At 40.4% G+C, this 16,790-nt stretch overlaps 1 protein-coding gene and 1 non-coding gene across 2 annotated transcripts; one reads left to right on the top strand and one right to left on the bottom strand.

Annotated features, from left to right (window-relative positions):
• Window positions 1–3,175: 3,175 nt before the first annotated feature.
• On the bottom strand, window positions 3,176–4,844 carry LOC130736309 (protein TIC 214-like). The gene is made up of 2 exons (XM_057588150.1): window positions 3,938–4,844; window positions 3,176–3,253 (listed from the first exon to the last, which is right to left on the bottom strand). Exons 1-2 carry the CDS (start codon window positions 4,424–4,426, stop codon window positions 3,176–3,178), a joined length of 567 nt encoding a protein of 188 aa, XP_057444133.1. The 5' UTR covers window positions 4,427–4,844.
• Window positions 4,787–4,858, top strand: TRNAN-GUU (transfer RNA asparagine (anticodon GUU)). The gene has a single exon. It is a non-coding gene; the product is annotated as a tRNA-Asn (tRNA).
• Window positions 4,859–16,790: the final 11,932 nt, after the last annotated feature.

Raw genomic sequence — 16,790 nt, 5'->3', positions numbered from 1 at the left:
ATGGAGAAATGACAAAATCCATTTGTATGATGAACAAGAGTACTTGTTGCTGGGAGAAGTGATGGTGACATGACTGGTGTAGGATATAACTATGAATCCTTGAACAAAGGAAGCAAAAACATGTCCAAGGAATTTGAGACTGTAGGAATACACTCAGGCTATCAAGTGGTCAACTAGACGTTGAGACAATGGGTAAGACATCCATATCCACAAGTGAGGAGCTATCAAAATTCAACATGGAAGTGTCATCATCGTCGAAGGTTTGGTCATATTAGGCCCTATTGTTACAAACTGTACGGGTACCCTAAGGCAAGTGGTCAACCTAAAACAGATGAACCCATGACACAAACTAAAGGCAAGGGTAAATGGAAACCTAAAAGTGGTTTTACTGCTCTCATTTCTCACACTTCACTACGTGCTTCAGCCAAAGATGATTGTTATTTTGATAGTGGGTGTTCTAAGCAAATGACTGGAGTCAAAAGCTATCTAGAAGAGATTATGCCTCATGCCAGCAGTCATGTTACTTTTGGACATGGAGCAAAAGGGAAGATAAAGGTGATTGGAAAACTGACTAACCCATGTTCTCCTAGTCTTGACAATGTGCTTCTAGTTGATGGATTGAAGGCTAACTTCATTAGCATTGGTCAACTATGTGATCAAGGGTTGAAGGTTCTCTTCAGCAAGTCAGGGTGTGTTGTATTTGATGAAAACAGGGAAGTGCTGATGAAAAGAGCACGATCAAAAGATAATTGTTATATGTAGACCACTCAAATAGTGTATCATCCTGCTCGATGTTTAATCACAAAGGAAGATGAAGTCAAGATCTGGCACCAGAAGCTTGGTCATCTAAATCACAAAAGCATAAAGAGACTCATATCTGAAGAGGCAATCAGAGGTATTCCTAAGTTAAAGATAGAGGAAGGTAAAGTACGTGGAGAATGTCAGGTAGGAAAGCAAGTGAAGATGTTCCACCAGAAGCTACAACATCTGACAACCTCAAAAGTCCTTGAGTTGCTCCATATGGATCTTATGGGTCGTATGCAAGTTGAAAGCTTAGGAGGAAAAATGTATGTGTTTGTTTGTGTTGATGATTACTCACGCTTTACTTCGTTAGACTTTATCAGGGAAAAGTCAGAGACATTTGAGGTCTTTAGAGATCTATGTCTTCGAGTCCAAAGAGAAAAGAGTTGTGGTATAGTAAAAGTTAGAAGCGACCATGGCAAAGAATTTGAGAATAGAAAGTTTGCAGAGTTTTGCACATCTGAAGGAATCACTCATCAATTATCAGCTCCTATTACTCCTCAGCAGAATGGAGTTGTTGAAAGGAAAAATAGAACTCTCCAAGAATCAACCAGAGTCATGCTGCACGCCAAGGATTTACCATATCATTTTTTGGCAGAAGCAATGAACACAACTTGTCATATCCATAACCGTGTTACCATTCGCACTGGAAGTACTTCAACTCAGTATGAAGTCTAGAAAGGGAAGAAGCCTACAGTGAAATATTTTCATATATTTGGAAGCAAATGTTACATCTTGGCTGAGCGTGAACAAAGGAGAAAGCTAGATCCTAAAAGTGAAGAAGGAATATTTCTTGGATATTCAAAAAACAACAGAGCTTATAGAGTTTACAAAACTCGTACTAAAGTTATGATGGAGTCCATAAATGTGATTGTAGATGATGATCCTCTGGAAATAAAAGAGTGTATTGATGATGAAGATGTGATTCCAGAAAATAACTCAGATGTCCCAGGGAATGTCTAGGACATTTCGTCAAACACTGAGTCTGAAGATGCTGATCATGAACCTTCCACAATCTCTAAGGGACCATCAACCAGGGTCCAGAAGATGCATCCCATGGAAAACATCATAGGGAGATTGGATGAAGGTGTGACTACTAGGTCCAGAGATATAGTTTCAAATGCTTGTTTCATTTCTAAAATAGAACCCAAGAATGTAAAGGAAGCTCTCACTGATGAGTATTGGATACAAGCTATGAAAGAAGAGCTAGGGCAGTTCAAAAGAAATGAAGTGTGGGAAATTGTGTCTAAACCTGATAATGTGAATGTCATTGGAACCAAGTGGATGTTCAAGAACAAATCTGATGATAGTGGAGCTGTGACATGGAACAAAGCTCGCTTGGTTGCTCAAGGTTATACACAAATTGAGGGAATAAATTTTGATGAAACATTTACTCCTATAGCTCGCCTTGAATCTATCAGACTGTTACTTGGAGTGGCATGCTTGTTCAAGTTTAGACTATTCCAGATGGATGTGAAGAGTGCTTTCTGAATGGATACTTGAATGAAGAAGTTTATGTAGAACAACCTAAGGGGTTTGTGGATCCAAGTTATCTTGATCATGTTTACAAACTAAAGAAAGCTCTTTATGGGTTGAAGCAAGCTCCTAGAGCATGGTATGAGAGGCTTACTCAATTCTTGATTAGTCATGGCTATATTAAAGGAGGGATTGAAAGACTCTATTTGTGAAGAAAAGTGGTGAAGAACTGATGATTGCTCAGACATATGTTGAGGACATTCTGTTTGGTGGAATGTCGAGCCAGATGGTGGAACATTTTGTAGAACAGATGAAATCTGAGTTCGAAATGAGTTTCGTAAGTGAACTAAAATATTTCCTTGGACTACAAGTCAAGCAAATGGAAAACACCATTTTAATATCTCAAAGCAAATAAGCCAGGAGCATTGTCAAAAGTTTGGCTTAGAAATATCTAGTCATAAGAGGACTCCAGGTGCTACTCACATCAAGTTGACTAAGGATGAGAAAGGAGTTAGTATTGATCAGAGTCTTTATAGGAGTATGATTGGTAGTCTTCTATATCTTACTGCAAGTAGGCCAGATATCACTTTTGTTGTTGGTGTTTGTGCTAGGTACCAAGATGAACCAAAAGCTAACCATCTTGTGCAAGTTAAACAGATCATCAAGTATGTAAATGGAACTAGTGACTATGGCATCCTCTACTCTCATGATCCAAACTGTGTTGATAGGCTATTGTGATGCTGATTGGGCTGGGAATGCTGACGATAGAAAGAGCACATCTGGAGGTTGTTTCTTTCTTTGTAGCAATCTTATTTCGTGGTTTAGCAAGAAGCAAAACAGTGTGTCATTGTCCACGGCAGAGGCTGAATACATAGTTGCAGGAAGTAGTTGCACACAACTAATCTGGATAAACAAATGTTGAAAGAGTACAATGTCCTGCATAATGTCCTGACATTGTATTGTGATAATCTGAGTGCTATCAATATATCCAAGAATCCTATTAGGCATAGTAGGACGAAGCACATTGTTATCAGGCATCATTTCATTCGTGAACTTGTTGAGGATTGATTTGAGAATTTAGAGCATGTGGGGACATAAAATCAACTGGCAGAGATCTTTACCAAAGCCCTTGATGCAACGCAATTTGTGAAATTCAGGGGATTATTGGGGATATGTCTATTTGAGGGATTATAGCAATTAGCGAAGTTAAGGGGTGCCAACGGCTATATTTTTATAACCATTGCTTGTGGGGCACGGGTAATCAGGGATCCCACGTTTGTCTTGGTAACTTCTGTAACACCCCGATTTCGGTGGCGTCACTTTAGTAACCAAAATAAACTTAATGCGGAAAAACGTGAATATATTTTTTTTTTTCGATAATAACTAAGACAAGACTGAATTAAATAAAACCCAACAATAACAATAATCGGAACTAATATACAATATATAAACAGCCCCCGCTGTAGTAGTAACCTCGTCACGAGTAAACCTCCAGTGGCGGAAAGAAAAGTGTAACGCCCGAAGGCAAAAGGTACAATCCACAAGAAAGGTCAAGTGTCCGCAACACCATCCCTCAAAACTGAGAATAAGCTGGCCCATCGGCCTGAAGCAAGACCTCCTAAGTCCAACCAACTCTCTGTGATTCTCGTAAAGATAAGACTTTATTGTTTGATTGAAAGATATAAATGTTCGCTAATCTCATTAAGATTGAACTTGGTAAAAAAAAGGGGTTTAATAACTGAAAAAAAAGATTCTGAAAGAATATTCTTTGAATACTAAAATGACGTATTGAATTTTGATTCTTGTATACATAATTCAAAAAGTTTTTTTGATTATTGCCGAGGAAATATAATAAAAGATACGGTAGAGTTATGACAGTTATTGTATGAGGTCTATCTAATGCTATATGCAAAGGCGCATAATAGATCGATATGAACATCACGAGCTGTCCCGTAATAAACCCAGTTGTTGCTGATATTTTCTTCTCGGTCCCTTCTTCCATAACGTGAGCTCGAAGAAGGAATAGATAAGAGGGCCCTGTGGAGAATGTGGTCATAAATCCATAATAGAGTCCGACCACAATGACCGAATTAATTATCTTGAGGCATAAGGATACTAGATTATCCAGTATAAAAGATTGAAAAATCATCGCAAACCTCTTTTTTCTTTTCTATTGCAATTTCTGGATTATTATTGCAATTTTTGGATTATTATATGATAATTTTTCAATTTTTTCTTTTCTATTTCTATATATATATAGAAATAGAAAGACTAGAAACGACATCTCTTTTATCTCAATGACACCAAAGATAGAGGAATATTCAATGAATGGAATTAGTATATGGATGGAATATAATGAAATAGGGCCACTTTGAGGTTCGCTATGAAATAAGGCATGGAACGGAGCCACTGCGAAGAAGTTCGACAAGTTACGAAGAAAACTTCGAGCTCGTATTGGTCATGGGTTAAGAACGGGAATTGAACTCTATGAGATAGAATTTCCCATTGTTCCTCAGTAGCTCAGTGGTAGAGCGGTCGGCTGTTAACCGATTGGTCGTAGGTTCGAATCCTACTTGGGGAGATTTTATTCATTCCGAATAAAAGAATTCGGAATGAAAGGGTTCGCTTTGACCGTTAAGAGTAGGTAACCTGTCAGTGGCGGAAAGAAAAGTGTAACGCCCGAAGGCAAAAGGTACAATCCACAAGAAAGGTCAAGTGTCCGCAACACCATCCCTCAAAACTGAGAATAAGCTGGCCCATCGGCCTGAAGCAAGACCTCCTAAGTCCAACCAACTCTCTGTGATTCTCGTAAAGAACCACACAAAAAGCTATAGGTGGGAAACTACCCTGTCCCCAAAGAAAACAAATGATGTTCAGAGCTAAGACTCTACTCCTACACTAATCCCATCTCGAGGAGCTCACACCAGCACTAAAACCTACATGCTAGCATGATCGTCGCCCGAATCTGAATCCAGAACGACCTAGTCTATGTACACCATCCGTCCTCCTCTCGCTACCGCGATGCGCTCCTGTTCCAGCATCTCCACTCTAGTTCCCCCCAAAGGGTGAACCGTCATGAACCAGCCCGCCAAAGACATCTGACAAAGGGCGTTTGTCCGCCAAAGCACACACAGAAGACGCGAGGGTCAACTCCAAAGAATTATGTAAATAATACCACCAATAGATACAGATAAGGAAATAGCCACTTAGGCTTATAGCTAGGGATAACATCCTAGGGTTGCATATTTCTCAATGAACATAAACGACAGTAAATCACAGTTAACATGCCTCAAATAGAATTAACAAGTACCAAACACACTCATCAACTAAGTCTGTAATGAAGGTATGAAAAACGGTAGAAAGGGGGGGGTTTGAATAACGTTTTCAGAACAAAACTTCCACCTTAAAGATTTTGACAAATCTTTCGAGAACTTAAGTGCTAAAGATAAGAGATAGAAAAGCACACAAGGATTTTATCCTGGTTCACTTGATAAATCACTCAAGCTACTCCAGTCCACCCGTTAAGGTGATTTCTTCCTTCTTAGAATGAAGGCAATCCACTAATCAGGTAAGAGTTACAACTGCACTTGAAACCTACAAGTGACTAACAATTACACTGACTTAGCTCACACTAAGATTCACTCTCTTAGTCTTCTCTAGGATCCGATCAACCTTGATCTCCTAAAGGAACTAAACAAACTGTTTATCAAAGAATTGTTTACAAGAGATTTGCTTCTAAAAAGCTAATAGTAAACACAATGAATTTCAGATGAAAGAAAGCTTAGAATATTTTGAATATGTCTTGCGCGTATATGTGTTTCTTTCTAGCCGCTTCTTTCAATCTTCAGCCTCTATATATACTCCAAGGATTAGGGTTGAGCGTTGCATGGGAAATGCTACCGTTGGAGGGCAGTTCTGGAAAATCCAGCTTCTGCTGTGGCTGAGAACGTTAGGTAGGTCGTCAGGAAGGTACACTTGCTTTTGTACTTGGATAGCGACTTGACCTTTTAACCTAGGAGACTTCTGATCAGGGGAATACTTCATATTGGAACTTGTGAAGCCGGTTGATCAGAGTCAGAGGGAAAGCACAGATCCTCTGACCATTGTATCTTCTGATTCTGAACTCAGAGGGAAGAACATGGCCTTCAGAGTTTCTTGCTTCTGGACTTCAGAGTTTCCACTATTCAGCTTCTGGATCTTCAGAGTCTTCTACACCATCAGAACATCTGAACCTTCAGTGTTTCTTGGTTATCAGAACTTCTGGATCTTCAGAGCTTCTAGCGACTGAGTCCACATCAGAGTTTGTATAGCTTCAGAACTTCTGAAGCTTTTCCACTGTTCATACTGAACATGGTGAATGCGAAAGCGTTGCTTGAGTTACCCTTTATACACAGTGCTTCTGATTTGTGTGAGATTGAGTTGAGGTCAGAGCCTATAAATAGCACACTCAGAAAAACACGTTAGAGTACCACAATTGTTCATATCAAAAGGTTAACTTGTAATCATCAAAACATAGAGTTGTACTACTAGATCAAAACTTGATCTTACATGTAAGACCTGGATTTTCAGAACAAGCTAGTTTCCGACTCACGCGTAGAATCAGTGTAAGCGTGACAGGAGTTTGTTATTTGAGGAAGATTAATGACGAAGAAAGTTCAGGAATTGCTTGAGGAATGTTGCGTAGTTGTTTTCGGAGTTAGTGCGAGTCGTCTGCACACCTGCCTTATGGCGAGCGTGTCCAGAATAGGCTAATTTCGCTTTTAAAGCAATGTTTAGGCGATATTTCGAATTATTGGAAAATTTAAAGATTCTCTTTATTTTTCCTTCGACCAGCGTTTCATTTCGGAACTCTGGACTGTACGCACGATAGGTTTCACTTTTCGGATGTCCGCCGACGCTAATTTCTTTGCTTCGAAACCCTATTTTCGAGCAATGGATGAAGACTTTTTCTATTCGGGACTTGTAACGAAGATTCCGTCCGCGTTTCCAGACTTGTTTCGACGTTTCCAATCTTTCTTCTGTTGGAAGTTTTGTCGTTTGAGCATCACAGCAAAAAGTAGTTTTTCGGGGCAGATTAACCGACACCGCTTTTGAGTTTTTCGATATCGTTTTTCCCAAATCCTAGATATTTGTTTTGAGTTCTGGAATTCTGACGCTAGAATCTCTCTTAGAATTCCACGGTGATCGTGCTGCAAAAATCGGAATCGCGAAATTTTCATTTTCCCGCGATTTCGCCCGCCTATAAATAGGCGAAAAAGCGAAATCCTCTTCATTTTCACCCATTTTGGCCGAGAATTGTAGAGAGAGAGGGAGAGGAGAGATTTTCGCGAAATCTTGACCAATCTTCGTGCAGTTCGTCCCTACTTCTAGGTATCAAGGTAACTAACACGATTCCTACCTCTGATTGTTGTTTCTGTTGCGTTTCTGAAGTCGTTTCTGTGCTCTAAGTTTTGAGCTTTTTCTAAAATTGTCCGATTTCTCTGATTTCTCGCTTGGGTTATGTTCCTTATGTTCCCCTGAGTCTAAAACCTCTGTCAGTAAACTCTGATTGCGATTCAGTTGTCCAGGATCTGAAAAATTGACTCAAAACTCTTTTTGTCTCACATTTCGAAACTTTATTGTCGTAAAGCTATAATCTGACTTCGTGCCTTTAGGATTTGTTGTCACGGATGTCATGAGGATCGTTGCTGTCAAATCTGTTTTCAAAACTGATAACTTTGAAGTTTTGAGCCTTTATTTTGGACCAAAATGCCCCTGCGTAGTCGTATTTCGACCCGATTGTTCGAAAATTGTTCTGACAGTTTCTTTGCCTTGGTTTTACCCTAAAACTACCTTGTAAACTGATTTGATCGAAGAAAAAGAGCCGAAGCCCTTTTCTCCTTATGGCCGTGGGTTTTTCCTAAGGGGGGGGGAGTTTTTCGTTTTCGAAAACTTGTCCTTTCGTACCCGTTTGTCGTATTCTGAAGCTTTAATGCTTTGTCTATCGTTTATGTATTGTTTTGCGATCGAACTAATCGATTTTGTTTGGTTTCTGCTTTGTTTTCCTCCGAGGTTCAGTTGAAGGAACTTTGGAATACTCAGAGCAATTGTTTGAGGAGAACTTTGTTTGCGAAGCTGGAACAGCTCGAGGTTAGGGCAACTTACTATATATTAGCTATGAATGCATGATAGGCGTCGATCAATTCGACTTATGCTTTACTTTGATGTTGATTATGTTGATGAACTGATGTTGTGATGTTGTGCTTTGTTGGATTGTGCGTTTTGACGCGACTTCGGAGTGGAGATTCATTGATCTGGTGATCTTTGATGTTTCGGGTTGGATGAGCAACCCTAGGCAAGTTCAAACGAGGGGTTTGGGACTTAGCCATTTGTTGGTATTTGTTGGTTTACATAGACTTTCCCCGGGAAACTTCTTTTGGGTGGTTGGTTTTCGGAAAACCTAGAATGAATAGAATTTTATAAACTAGAGACTTTGGGAGACTTAGACTTTGAGAAATAAACTCATAACCTGACTAATTCAATTCGAAACGTTTTTACTAAATGAATAGTTATAGGAGAACTAAAGGGGAAAACATTTACGAAAGACGGGGAAAAGTCGACCTTTATTGTGGGTTTGGAGAGTTTTCGGAATTGGGGAAAGCCACTAAGGTGAGCTATGGTGATGATTGAAGTCACCGAGTACTTTAGTACTCTTGGGGAGTGTTGTGGAGCCGTGTTGTATTGACCGACACCTAGTGCTCTTGTTGTTTGGGCTGTGTTGTATTGACCGACACTAGACCCTTGTGTTTTCTTGTTGGAGTTGTGTTGTATTGACCGACACTTACTCCGAGTTGTGTTGTATTGACCAACACTAACTCATTGGGTTTGGTTGAGATTGGGTTGTGAGCTAAACACTTTCGTGGTAAGGACGATTCGTTGTTTGGCTAACCACGTTGCATTCAATCGGGTGAATAACGGGAATGGTTCACCTGTGCATATCATGGTGAATAACGGGAATGGTTCACCTTGCATAAATGATGAATAACGGGAATGGTTCATCATTCGGTGAATAACGGGAATGGTTCACCAAGGATGAATAACGGGAATGGTTCATCCAGGATGGATTTCATCCAGGATGGATAACGGGAATGGTCCATCCATAGTGAAAATGCTTCACTTGTGGCGAACGGGAACGCGTCACAAATCCGGATTCATATTGTGCATTTCACGCATACATTCATGCTGACTGAGACTGTGTGCTGTTTGTTTATTGAAGTAATGTTAGAGCCATAACATGCTAGGATTACTTATATGCTTATATAACAACTTATATATATATACCCTGTCACATGTTGTGTGTATATGTACTTATTGCTGTGAGTTGACCCTAGCGCCTTGGCTTTGTTTGTATGTTTGTCTTTGGGCGGTCGGCCTGCTGCCAGATGTCGATGGCCGACTGGTTTTCGATGGTCTCTCCCTCGGGGGGGATCAGGTTTGAGTTGGAGGACCGTACTAACGAGCGTGGACGTCTGACGAAAGGAGTTTTACGACGCATGGAGCTGAGCTTCAACTTGCCGTCTTCAGTTCGCTGTGGACTCGGTTATGTGAGCAGTGAAGGGAGGGTAGGTTAGGATTAGCGACATTTTTGTGTAGAGCTCTGATCGTCAGTTTCTTTTTGGGACAGGGTAGGTTCCGAGGTGTGGCTTTTTGTGTGGTTCTTTTGAGGAGGATCACAGAGAGTCTGTCGGAGTATAGGGGTCTTCCTTTCAGGCCATTTTTGAGTGCCGACTTTCTCTTGGATAACTGTATTTTGATACTTTTACTCACAGTTCTGGTTTGTATATTCGCCTGCGGGCGTACATCCTTGGAGTCACTGCGGCTTCGCGTGACATGGAGTGCAGCCGAGGCTGTACAGATGTATATATTGTATATCGGTTAGTTTAGTTGTTGGGTGTTGTCTCTACATCTTTATCGCTTTGATTTAAAGGAAAGAAAAAAAAATTACCTGTTTTCCGCGTAAAGTTTATTTTTGGTTACTAAAGTGACACCTGGAAGTCGGGGTGTTACAAAGTCAGTATGCATGTCGCATGAAATGATATGCAGGTTAACCCAGTCAACCAATATGCAATCCGGAACGGATGGGCATCAAACGGATCAATCCTAGCACCAGCAACGGTGGGACCATTTCTTCCCGCGTGCCTCTTACACCACACAAAGGTAGCCAGATCAGCATAAAACCCGAAGGCCTGCCATTCGGTCTGCTACTAAGAGTCACCTAGCAGCGCTCTTACGCGGAAATCCCGGTCTTATAACCATTTTGGAATCCGCCGTGGTCCGGTATCTCGCCGTGTTTAAACCACTTAATGAGTGCATGCAATGCAGTGATTAGCCAAACAACGTCTCCGGCCTCACTCGACACGTCGCCACGTGTTCTAGCTAAATTAATGTCTCTAAAAGCTTACCCTAAGGTAAAGTCGATTCTGCGACAAAATACAATAATCATAAAATGAGTGCAACCACTCACGATGACTCTTCGGGTCATCAATGCTCTCACGAAGTCTCACGCTTCAGTGAAGTTTCATGCTCTCACAAGGTCTCACGCCTCAGTGGAGTTCCATGCTTTCCACAAGGTCTCACGCCTCAGTGGAGTATCCCGCATTCACAAGGTCTCACGCCTCAGTGAAGCTTCATGCTGTTCACGAGGTCTCACGCCTCAGTGAAGATCCATGCTTTCCACAAGGTCTCACGCCTCAGTGGAGTATCACGCATTCACAAGGTCTCACGCCTCAGTGAAGCTTCTCGGCTCATCCCTTGGATGGCTAACAAACTGCTCAACGAGCGAAGGAGTACCAACATACTCAGAACTTACCAAACTCCTCAACACTTGGATCCGACGACACTCTTCGTTTTTCCAAAACTATGATTTGACTTCCAATGCCTTCCTTCGAGGTTGTTATCATTACTTAAAGATTTTGAGGTTATTTAAGGTCTTATGAATTTTCTTTATAAAATAGATTCCATTTTGTCTTATCGCAAGTCTTATACATTTGCAGGATCTCCCAATCCCAAGTCGCTTCCAGAGGATGTCTCGATCCACTAAACAAAATTAAGGCCCGAACCTCGTTCGTCCTATCAAACTTTCTCAAAACTCTCAAAATAAAATCGGCATGACCTGCCCGCTATTCTCACCATTCAGAATCTCAGATTCCAGTACAGAGCATATTTAAATCATCACAATCAACAACATGTCATATATCAATAAATCGCATCATAAACACTTAGCACTTAGCATATAAAGCATGCACCACACATCCTAGATTACCCACATAGCACATAGCATGTAAGACAATCTCAAAAACATTCAGTAGATGAATCATCTACATTGTCAGCCGAAGCCTCAGAAAACATTTTCCAATCACACACAATCCAGTGCATAAACAGTAAACAATGTCGAAAGCATCGACCCTAAGCATTAACTAGAGATTCAGTGAGAAGCCCTCACTTGAAGGTTCTCCAGAATGATCGTCTAACGCTTCCTCACCAACAAAGCCTTGTTCCTCAGGGAATTCCTCAAAATCACCTTTAGAGCAAAACCACAGAAATACTATCAGAATCTATCGGAAACTAAACTATCAATACTTACTAAGGTTACACGAAGCAATACATACTCCGAGGTACGATAATCTAGCGCGAAAGGACAAGTTTTCGGAAAAGGAAATTTTCCTCCTTCCCCCTAATAGGGCTCGGCCACTTTGGTTAATTGTGGGGTTCGATTTTTCTTCGATCAAACTTGGTTCCTATGCTTTCATAAGCCGTATCTAAGGGTATTCTGAACTCGGAAAAATTATCGGATCAAAAACTGTCGCAGGGGTATTTTGGTCATGATTTTTAACTTAGGATTTTCAAAACTGAAATCCCAAAAATAAAATTTTGCAGGGACGTCACCAACGACGTTTATGACAACTAATCCTACTAGCACTAAGCTAAGGCGATAGTTTTCAGCCTAAAGGTTGAAGCTTTACACCAAAAACTCCAAAAATGGGTATTTTAGGCTCAAATTGATTCCGGCGGAATTCCGGCGACATAACGGAAAATCTAATCCGGCAGAAGTGATCTTGGGCGCATAAGGAAGAGGTTTAGAATCAGAAATGAAAGATTCAGGATAGTTTTGCAAAAACCCATAAACTATCCACTCAGAAAACTCTACAGAAAAGCTATGGAAAAAGCGATCAGAGGTAAGGATTAGCGACTATACCTCGAAACCTTGAAGTAGCAACTGATTGATCGACGATCAAGCAAGTAATGAAGAAAACTCTTCTTCCTTCTTCCTTGTTGAAGCTCGCGGCCTTGGAGAGAAAAATGGAGGAAAATTTGTGTTTTTCTTCCTTTCTTTGCTATATATAGAAGATGGAAATTCGCGGGAAAATGAAAGTTTCGCGAATCTAATTTTTCCGGCGTCATTCTCCGTGAATTAATAGATATGTTTTGGCAAAAGAATTCCAAAACTATAAAGAGGTCTCCTTGTATTTTTGGCAACTAATGCATAGTCGGTATAAAACTATTTTACCCGATAAGTTGCTTTTTGCATCGGATGTCGGAATGGAAAACTTCCTTCTGAAGAAAGATTGAAATCATCAAGAGAAATGGGTGTACGCGTGTAGAATATTCATTTGAAGCTCTGAATAGAAAAAGTCTTCATCGTCGAGAAATTCTAGGGTTTTGAAATACCAGGGATTCGGTTTCGGCAAACTTCCGATGATTGGAATCGGACGTTCGTAGATCCTAGAGTTTCGCCTCGAAACGATTGTGATATATGGAAAAAGAGAAGTTCTAACATTTCTCTGAAGATTTTTGGAATTAACTTCCGTCGTGCCTAAAAGTGAAAATTAGCTATATACTAGGGTTTCTGACCTAGGTTTAAGCGTATAACGATCGTGCTATAACTTTTATCGACTTCAATACGAACCTCAGACTTTTCCTGAACTTTCTCCTTCATAAATTTATTTCATTTGGTAAACTCTTGTTCAGGTTTCCTTTCACGATACATCAAGCCTAATCGTAAATGGAAATCTCTTCCACTTATTCTAAGCTTAAAAACTTGGGTCTTACAACTTCCCCCATAACTACAAACCAAGGTTTCATACAACTCCTCACAACTGCTATATCTTTTAATTTCGTAAAATCTCTCTGCCCTGCTCCTAAGTGCGACTGTGTTGTACGTTTTCAAATTGTTCTTCACGTCACAATGTCTCAAGATTCGACCAAGAAGATCTCTTCATGCCTTAAGCCCGTACATGGTGTACGATTTCTGGGGCTCAATACAAAAACCCCCAAATCAACTAGGGTTACTTGTTCAAGTGTTCCTGAAATTGCAGAGGCAGTTCTTGAAGATGTAGATCCTCTTAAACATGTTGAACCTGAAGGAAGCATCAAGAAGAAGCGTTTCAAGAACACACCTAAGAAGAAGAAGTGTTATGCTGCTGAGAGTACTCTGGAGTTGCCTGTTGCTACACTCGAGGCCTCTGAGAATCCAAGTAAGCATCCTAATGATTTTCTAACAACTATTGCTTATGATGTTCTTGAAACCCCTCTTGTGTCGAATCTAATCGAGGATGTTGAGGCTGATGTTCTAACATCTGAAAGGGAGTTTCATGATTTCCCAATCAACAATCTGAATGTTCATATTGTTGCTGATGTTGATGTTGATGATGATCAACCAAATCAGGAAGAGATCATTCCCGATCGTGTTAGTGAAACCCCCAGAAGTCCTGTTGTCTCTCCACCCCCGTCATTTGAGATGGATGATATTGTTTCTCTTTCCCCTACTGTTAATCCTGAAGAACCTGCTTTCGAGGAAGCGGTTCATGAGAAAGATGATGATGAAGCCACTAAATCTGATGATTTTGTGTTGGCTAGAGTTGTGTCTGAGAAAAAGAAAAAGAAAAGACAATCTTCTAATCCCTCATCCAAATCCTAATCAAGCAAGACTCGTAAGACCTATAAGAGTACTCAGGTCCAAGTCCCTGCAAAGAAGAAGAAGAACAAGGAGAAGAAGAAGGTTGTTGTTGTAAGATCAAGTTTTGATCTAGTAGTACAACTCTATGTTTTGATGATTACAAGTTAACTATTAAGTATGAACAGCTATGGTACTCTAACGTTGTTTTCTGAGTGTTCTAATGACAAGCTATGACTCTGGTCTTATTTCACATAATTCAGAAGCATAATGCTCAAATAGTAACCTCTGCAACGCTTTCGCACGTACTATGTTCAATCTGAACAGTTGATCAAGCTTCAGAAGATCTGAAGATTATAAAGCTCTGATATGGATTCATCTCACAAGAAGCTCTGAAGGATCAGAAGCTCTGAAGGATATGAAGCTCTGAAGGATCAGACGCTCTGAAGGATCAGACGCTCTAAAGGATCAGAAGCTCTGAAAGTCCAGAAGCTGAGTAGTGAAGACTCAGAAGTCCAAGAGTAAGCTGGCTCTAAAGACCAAGTACTTCTCCTCTGAGTTCAGAAGCAGAAAGTACAAAGGTCAAAGGATCTAAGCTTCCCTCTGACTCTGATCACCAAGCTTCACAAGTTCCAAGATGAAGCATCAATCTGATCAGAAGTCAACAAGGACAAATGTCATGTTGCTATCCAAAGTACAAAAGCAATTGTACCATTCCTGACGACCTTACCTAACTGATTCAGCCACAGCAGAACCTGGAAATTCCAGATCTACCCTCCAACGGTAGCATCTCCATGTAACGTTCCAACCCTATTCCTTGGAGTATATAAAGAGGCTGAAGATTGAAAGATGCCGCCTAAGAAACTTGTTCACGCGCAAGCAATATTTAAAATATTCTCTTAGCAATCTTTCTTCAAATAGAACTAAGTGTGTTTACTATTAGCTTTCCAAGAAGCATTTATTTGTAAACCCAAATCTTCAAACAGTTGTTTGATTTTCCTTTAGGAGATCAAGGTTGATCGGATCCTAGAGAAGACTAAGAGAGTGAATCTTAGTGATAGCTAAGTCAGTGTATTGTTAGTCACTTTGCAGGTAGCAAGTGCAGTTGTAACAAAACTCTGATTAGTGGATTGCCTTCATTCTAAGAAGGAAGAAATCACCTGAACGGGTGGACTGGATTAGCTTGAGGGATTTATCAAGTGAACCAGGATAAAATCATTTGTGTGCTTTCCTTAACTCTTATCTCAACACTTTTATTCTTGGTGGTTGAAGAGATTTATTTAAATCTCAATTGGGTCGAGTTTTTAGTTGTAAAACGCTATTCAAACCCCCCCTTTCTATCGTTTTTCATACCTTCAGTTGTTGTTGAGGAAGTGACTCCTCAAAAGAAGAGTTCCAAGAGAAACAGGAAAGATGATAATGAGTCTGATGTTGAGCTAGATGTCTCGGACATTGAGGTCACTTATAGAAAGAGAACTGCTGGAAGAAGGATTCCAGTGAATGTTCCAGAGGCTACTCTGGACCATATTTCCTTCCACTTTGTGGAAAGTGCTTCCAAGTGGAAATATGTTTTGTAGAGAAGGATTGCTCTTGAAAGAGAGCTTGTCCCATATGCTCTTGGCTGCCAAGAAATTTTGGATTTGATTGCTGCTGCTGGACTCATGAAGACTGTCTCTGGCTTTGGTCGTTCCTTTGACAAGCTAGTGAAGGAGTTTGTTGTCAATATCACCTTGACTCCAGTGTTGTTGGAAGTGTAGAGTTGATTAACACTTTTCTGGGAAGAAGCCAAGTGGCTCATGTTGCTGAGGATGTCTCACTGAGTGTGGTGACTAATGAGATCACTTCTAGGCAAGTGAAGGCTTGGCCTAAGAAAGGAATGTTGTCTACTGGCACCTTGAGTGTCAGGTATTCTTTGTTGAATCATATTGGAGCTGCTAATTGGTTGCCGACCAATCATTCCTCTCACATTTCAACTGGATTGGCCAGATTGATTTATAGAGTCCACACACACGCGATGAAGAAGTTGTTTCAGAAACATACAAGTAACAAATCTGCACAGAATCTCCAAATCGTGAATTAAGGTGCAGATACCAACTTCCATAAATAACCCCAAATCAAACCCTTGTGAACCGGGTTTGACTACACTTAACATCTCCTTTGACAGAGCACAGAAGCTTCCAACAATAACCTAACTTGATCACAAAGTAATCAATCACAAAGCTTCACAAAAACTGCCAAGTAACAGAACGTCTCCCAGGGACAAATGACATAGCACGATGTTCCAACATCTTGTCCGACAACTTGGCACACACAAACATTAGCTAAAATGCAGACAACCATAACACAGGAACAACAATCTCCCCCTTTGTTAAATTTTAGCTAATACCAATCACTACCATAAAGCTCTTTTCATCCAGCAGTATAAGAGCATCAGAACACACCAAGGTATCTAACAAATCAAATCACACCTAGCTATTAACAGCAGCTATACATCCAAAATAAAAGAACCAGAAAACAACTTAAAGTGAAGCACTAGCAGTGGCAGAACTGGTAGAACCAGTTACATCCTCCTTTTCTTCTA

Source organism: Lotus japonicus, chromosome 2, assembly GCF_012489685.1.
Source record: "Lotus japonicus ecotype B-129 chromosome 2, LjGifu_v1.2".
Lineage (NCBI taxonomy): Eukaryota > Viridiplantae > Streptophyta > Magnoliopsida > Fabales > Fabaceae > Lotus > Lotus japonicus.
The sequence above is the reverse complement of the archived record's forward strand: the minus strand, read 5'-3'. Positions and strand labels throughout refer to the sequence as shown.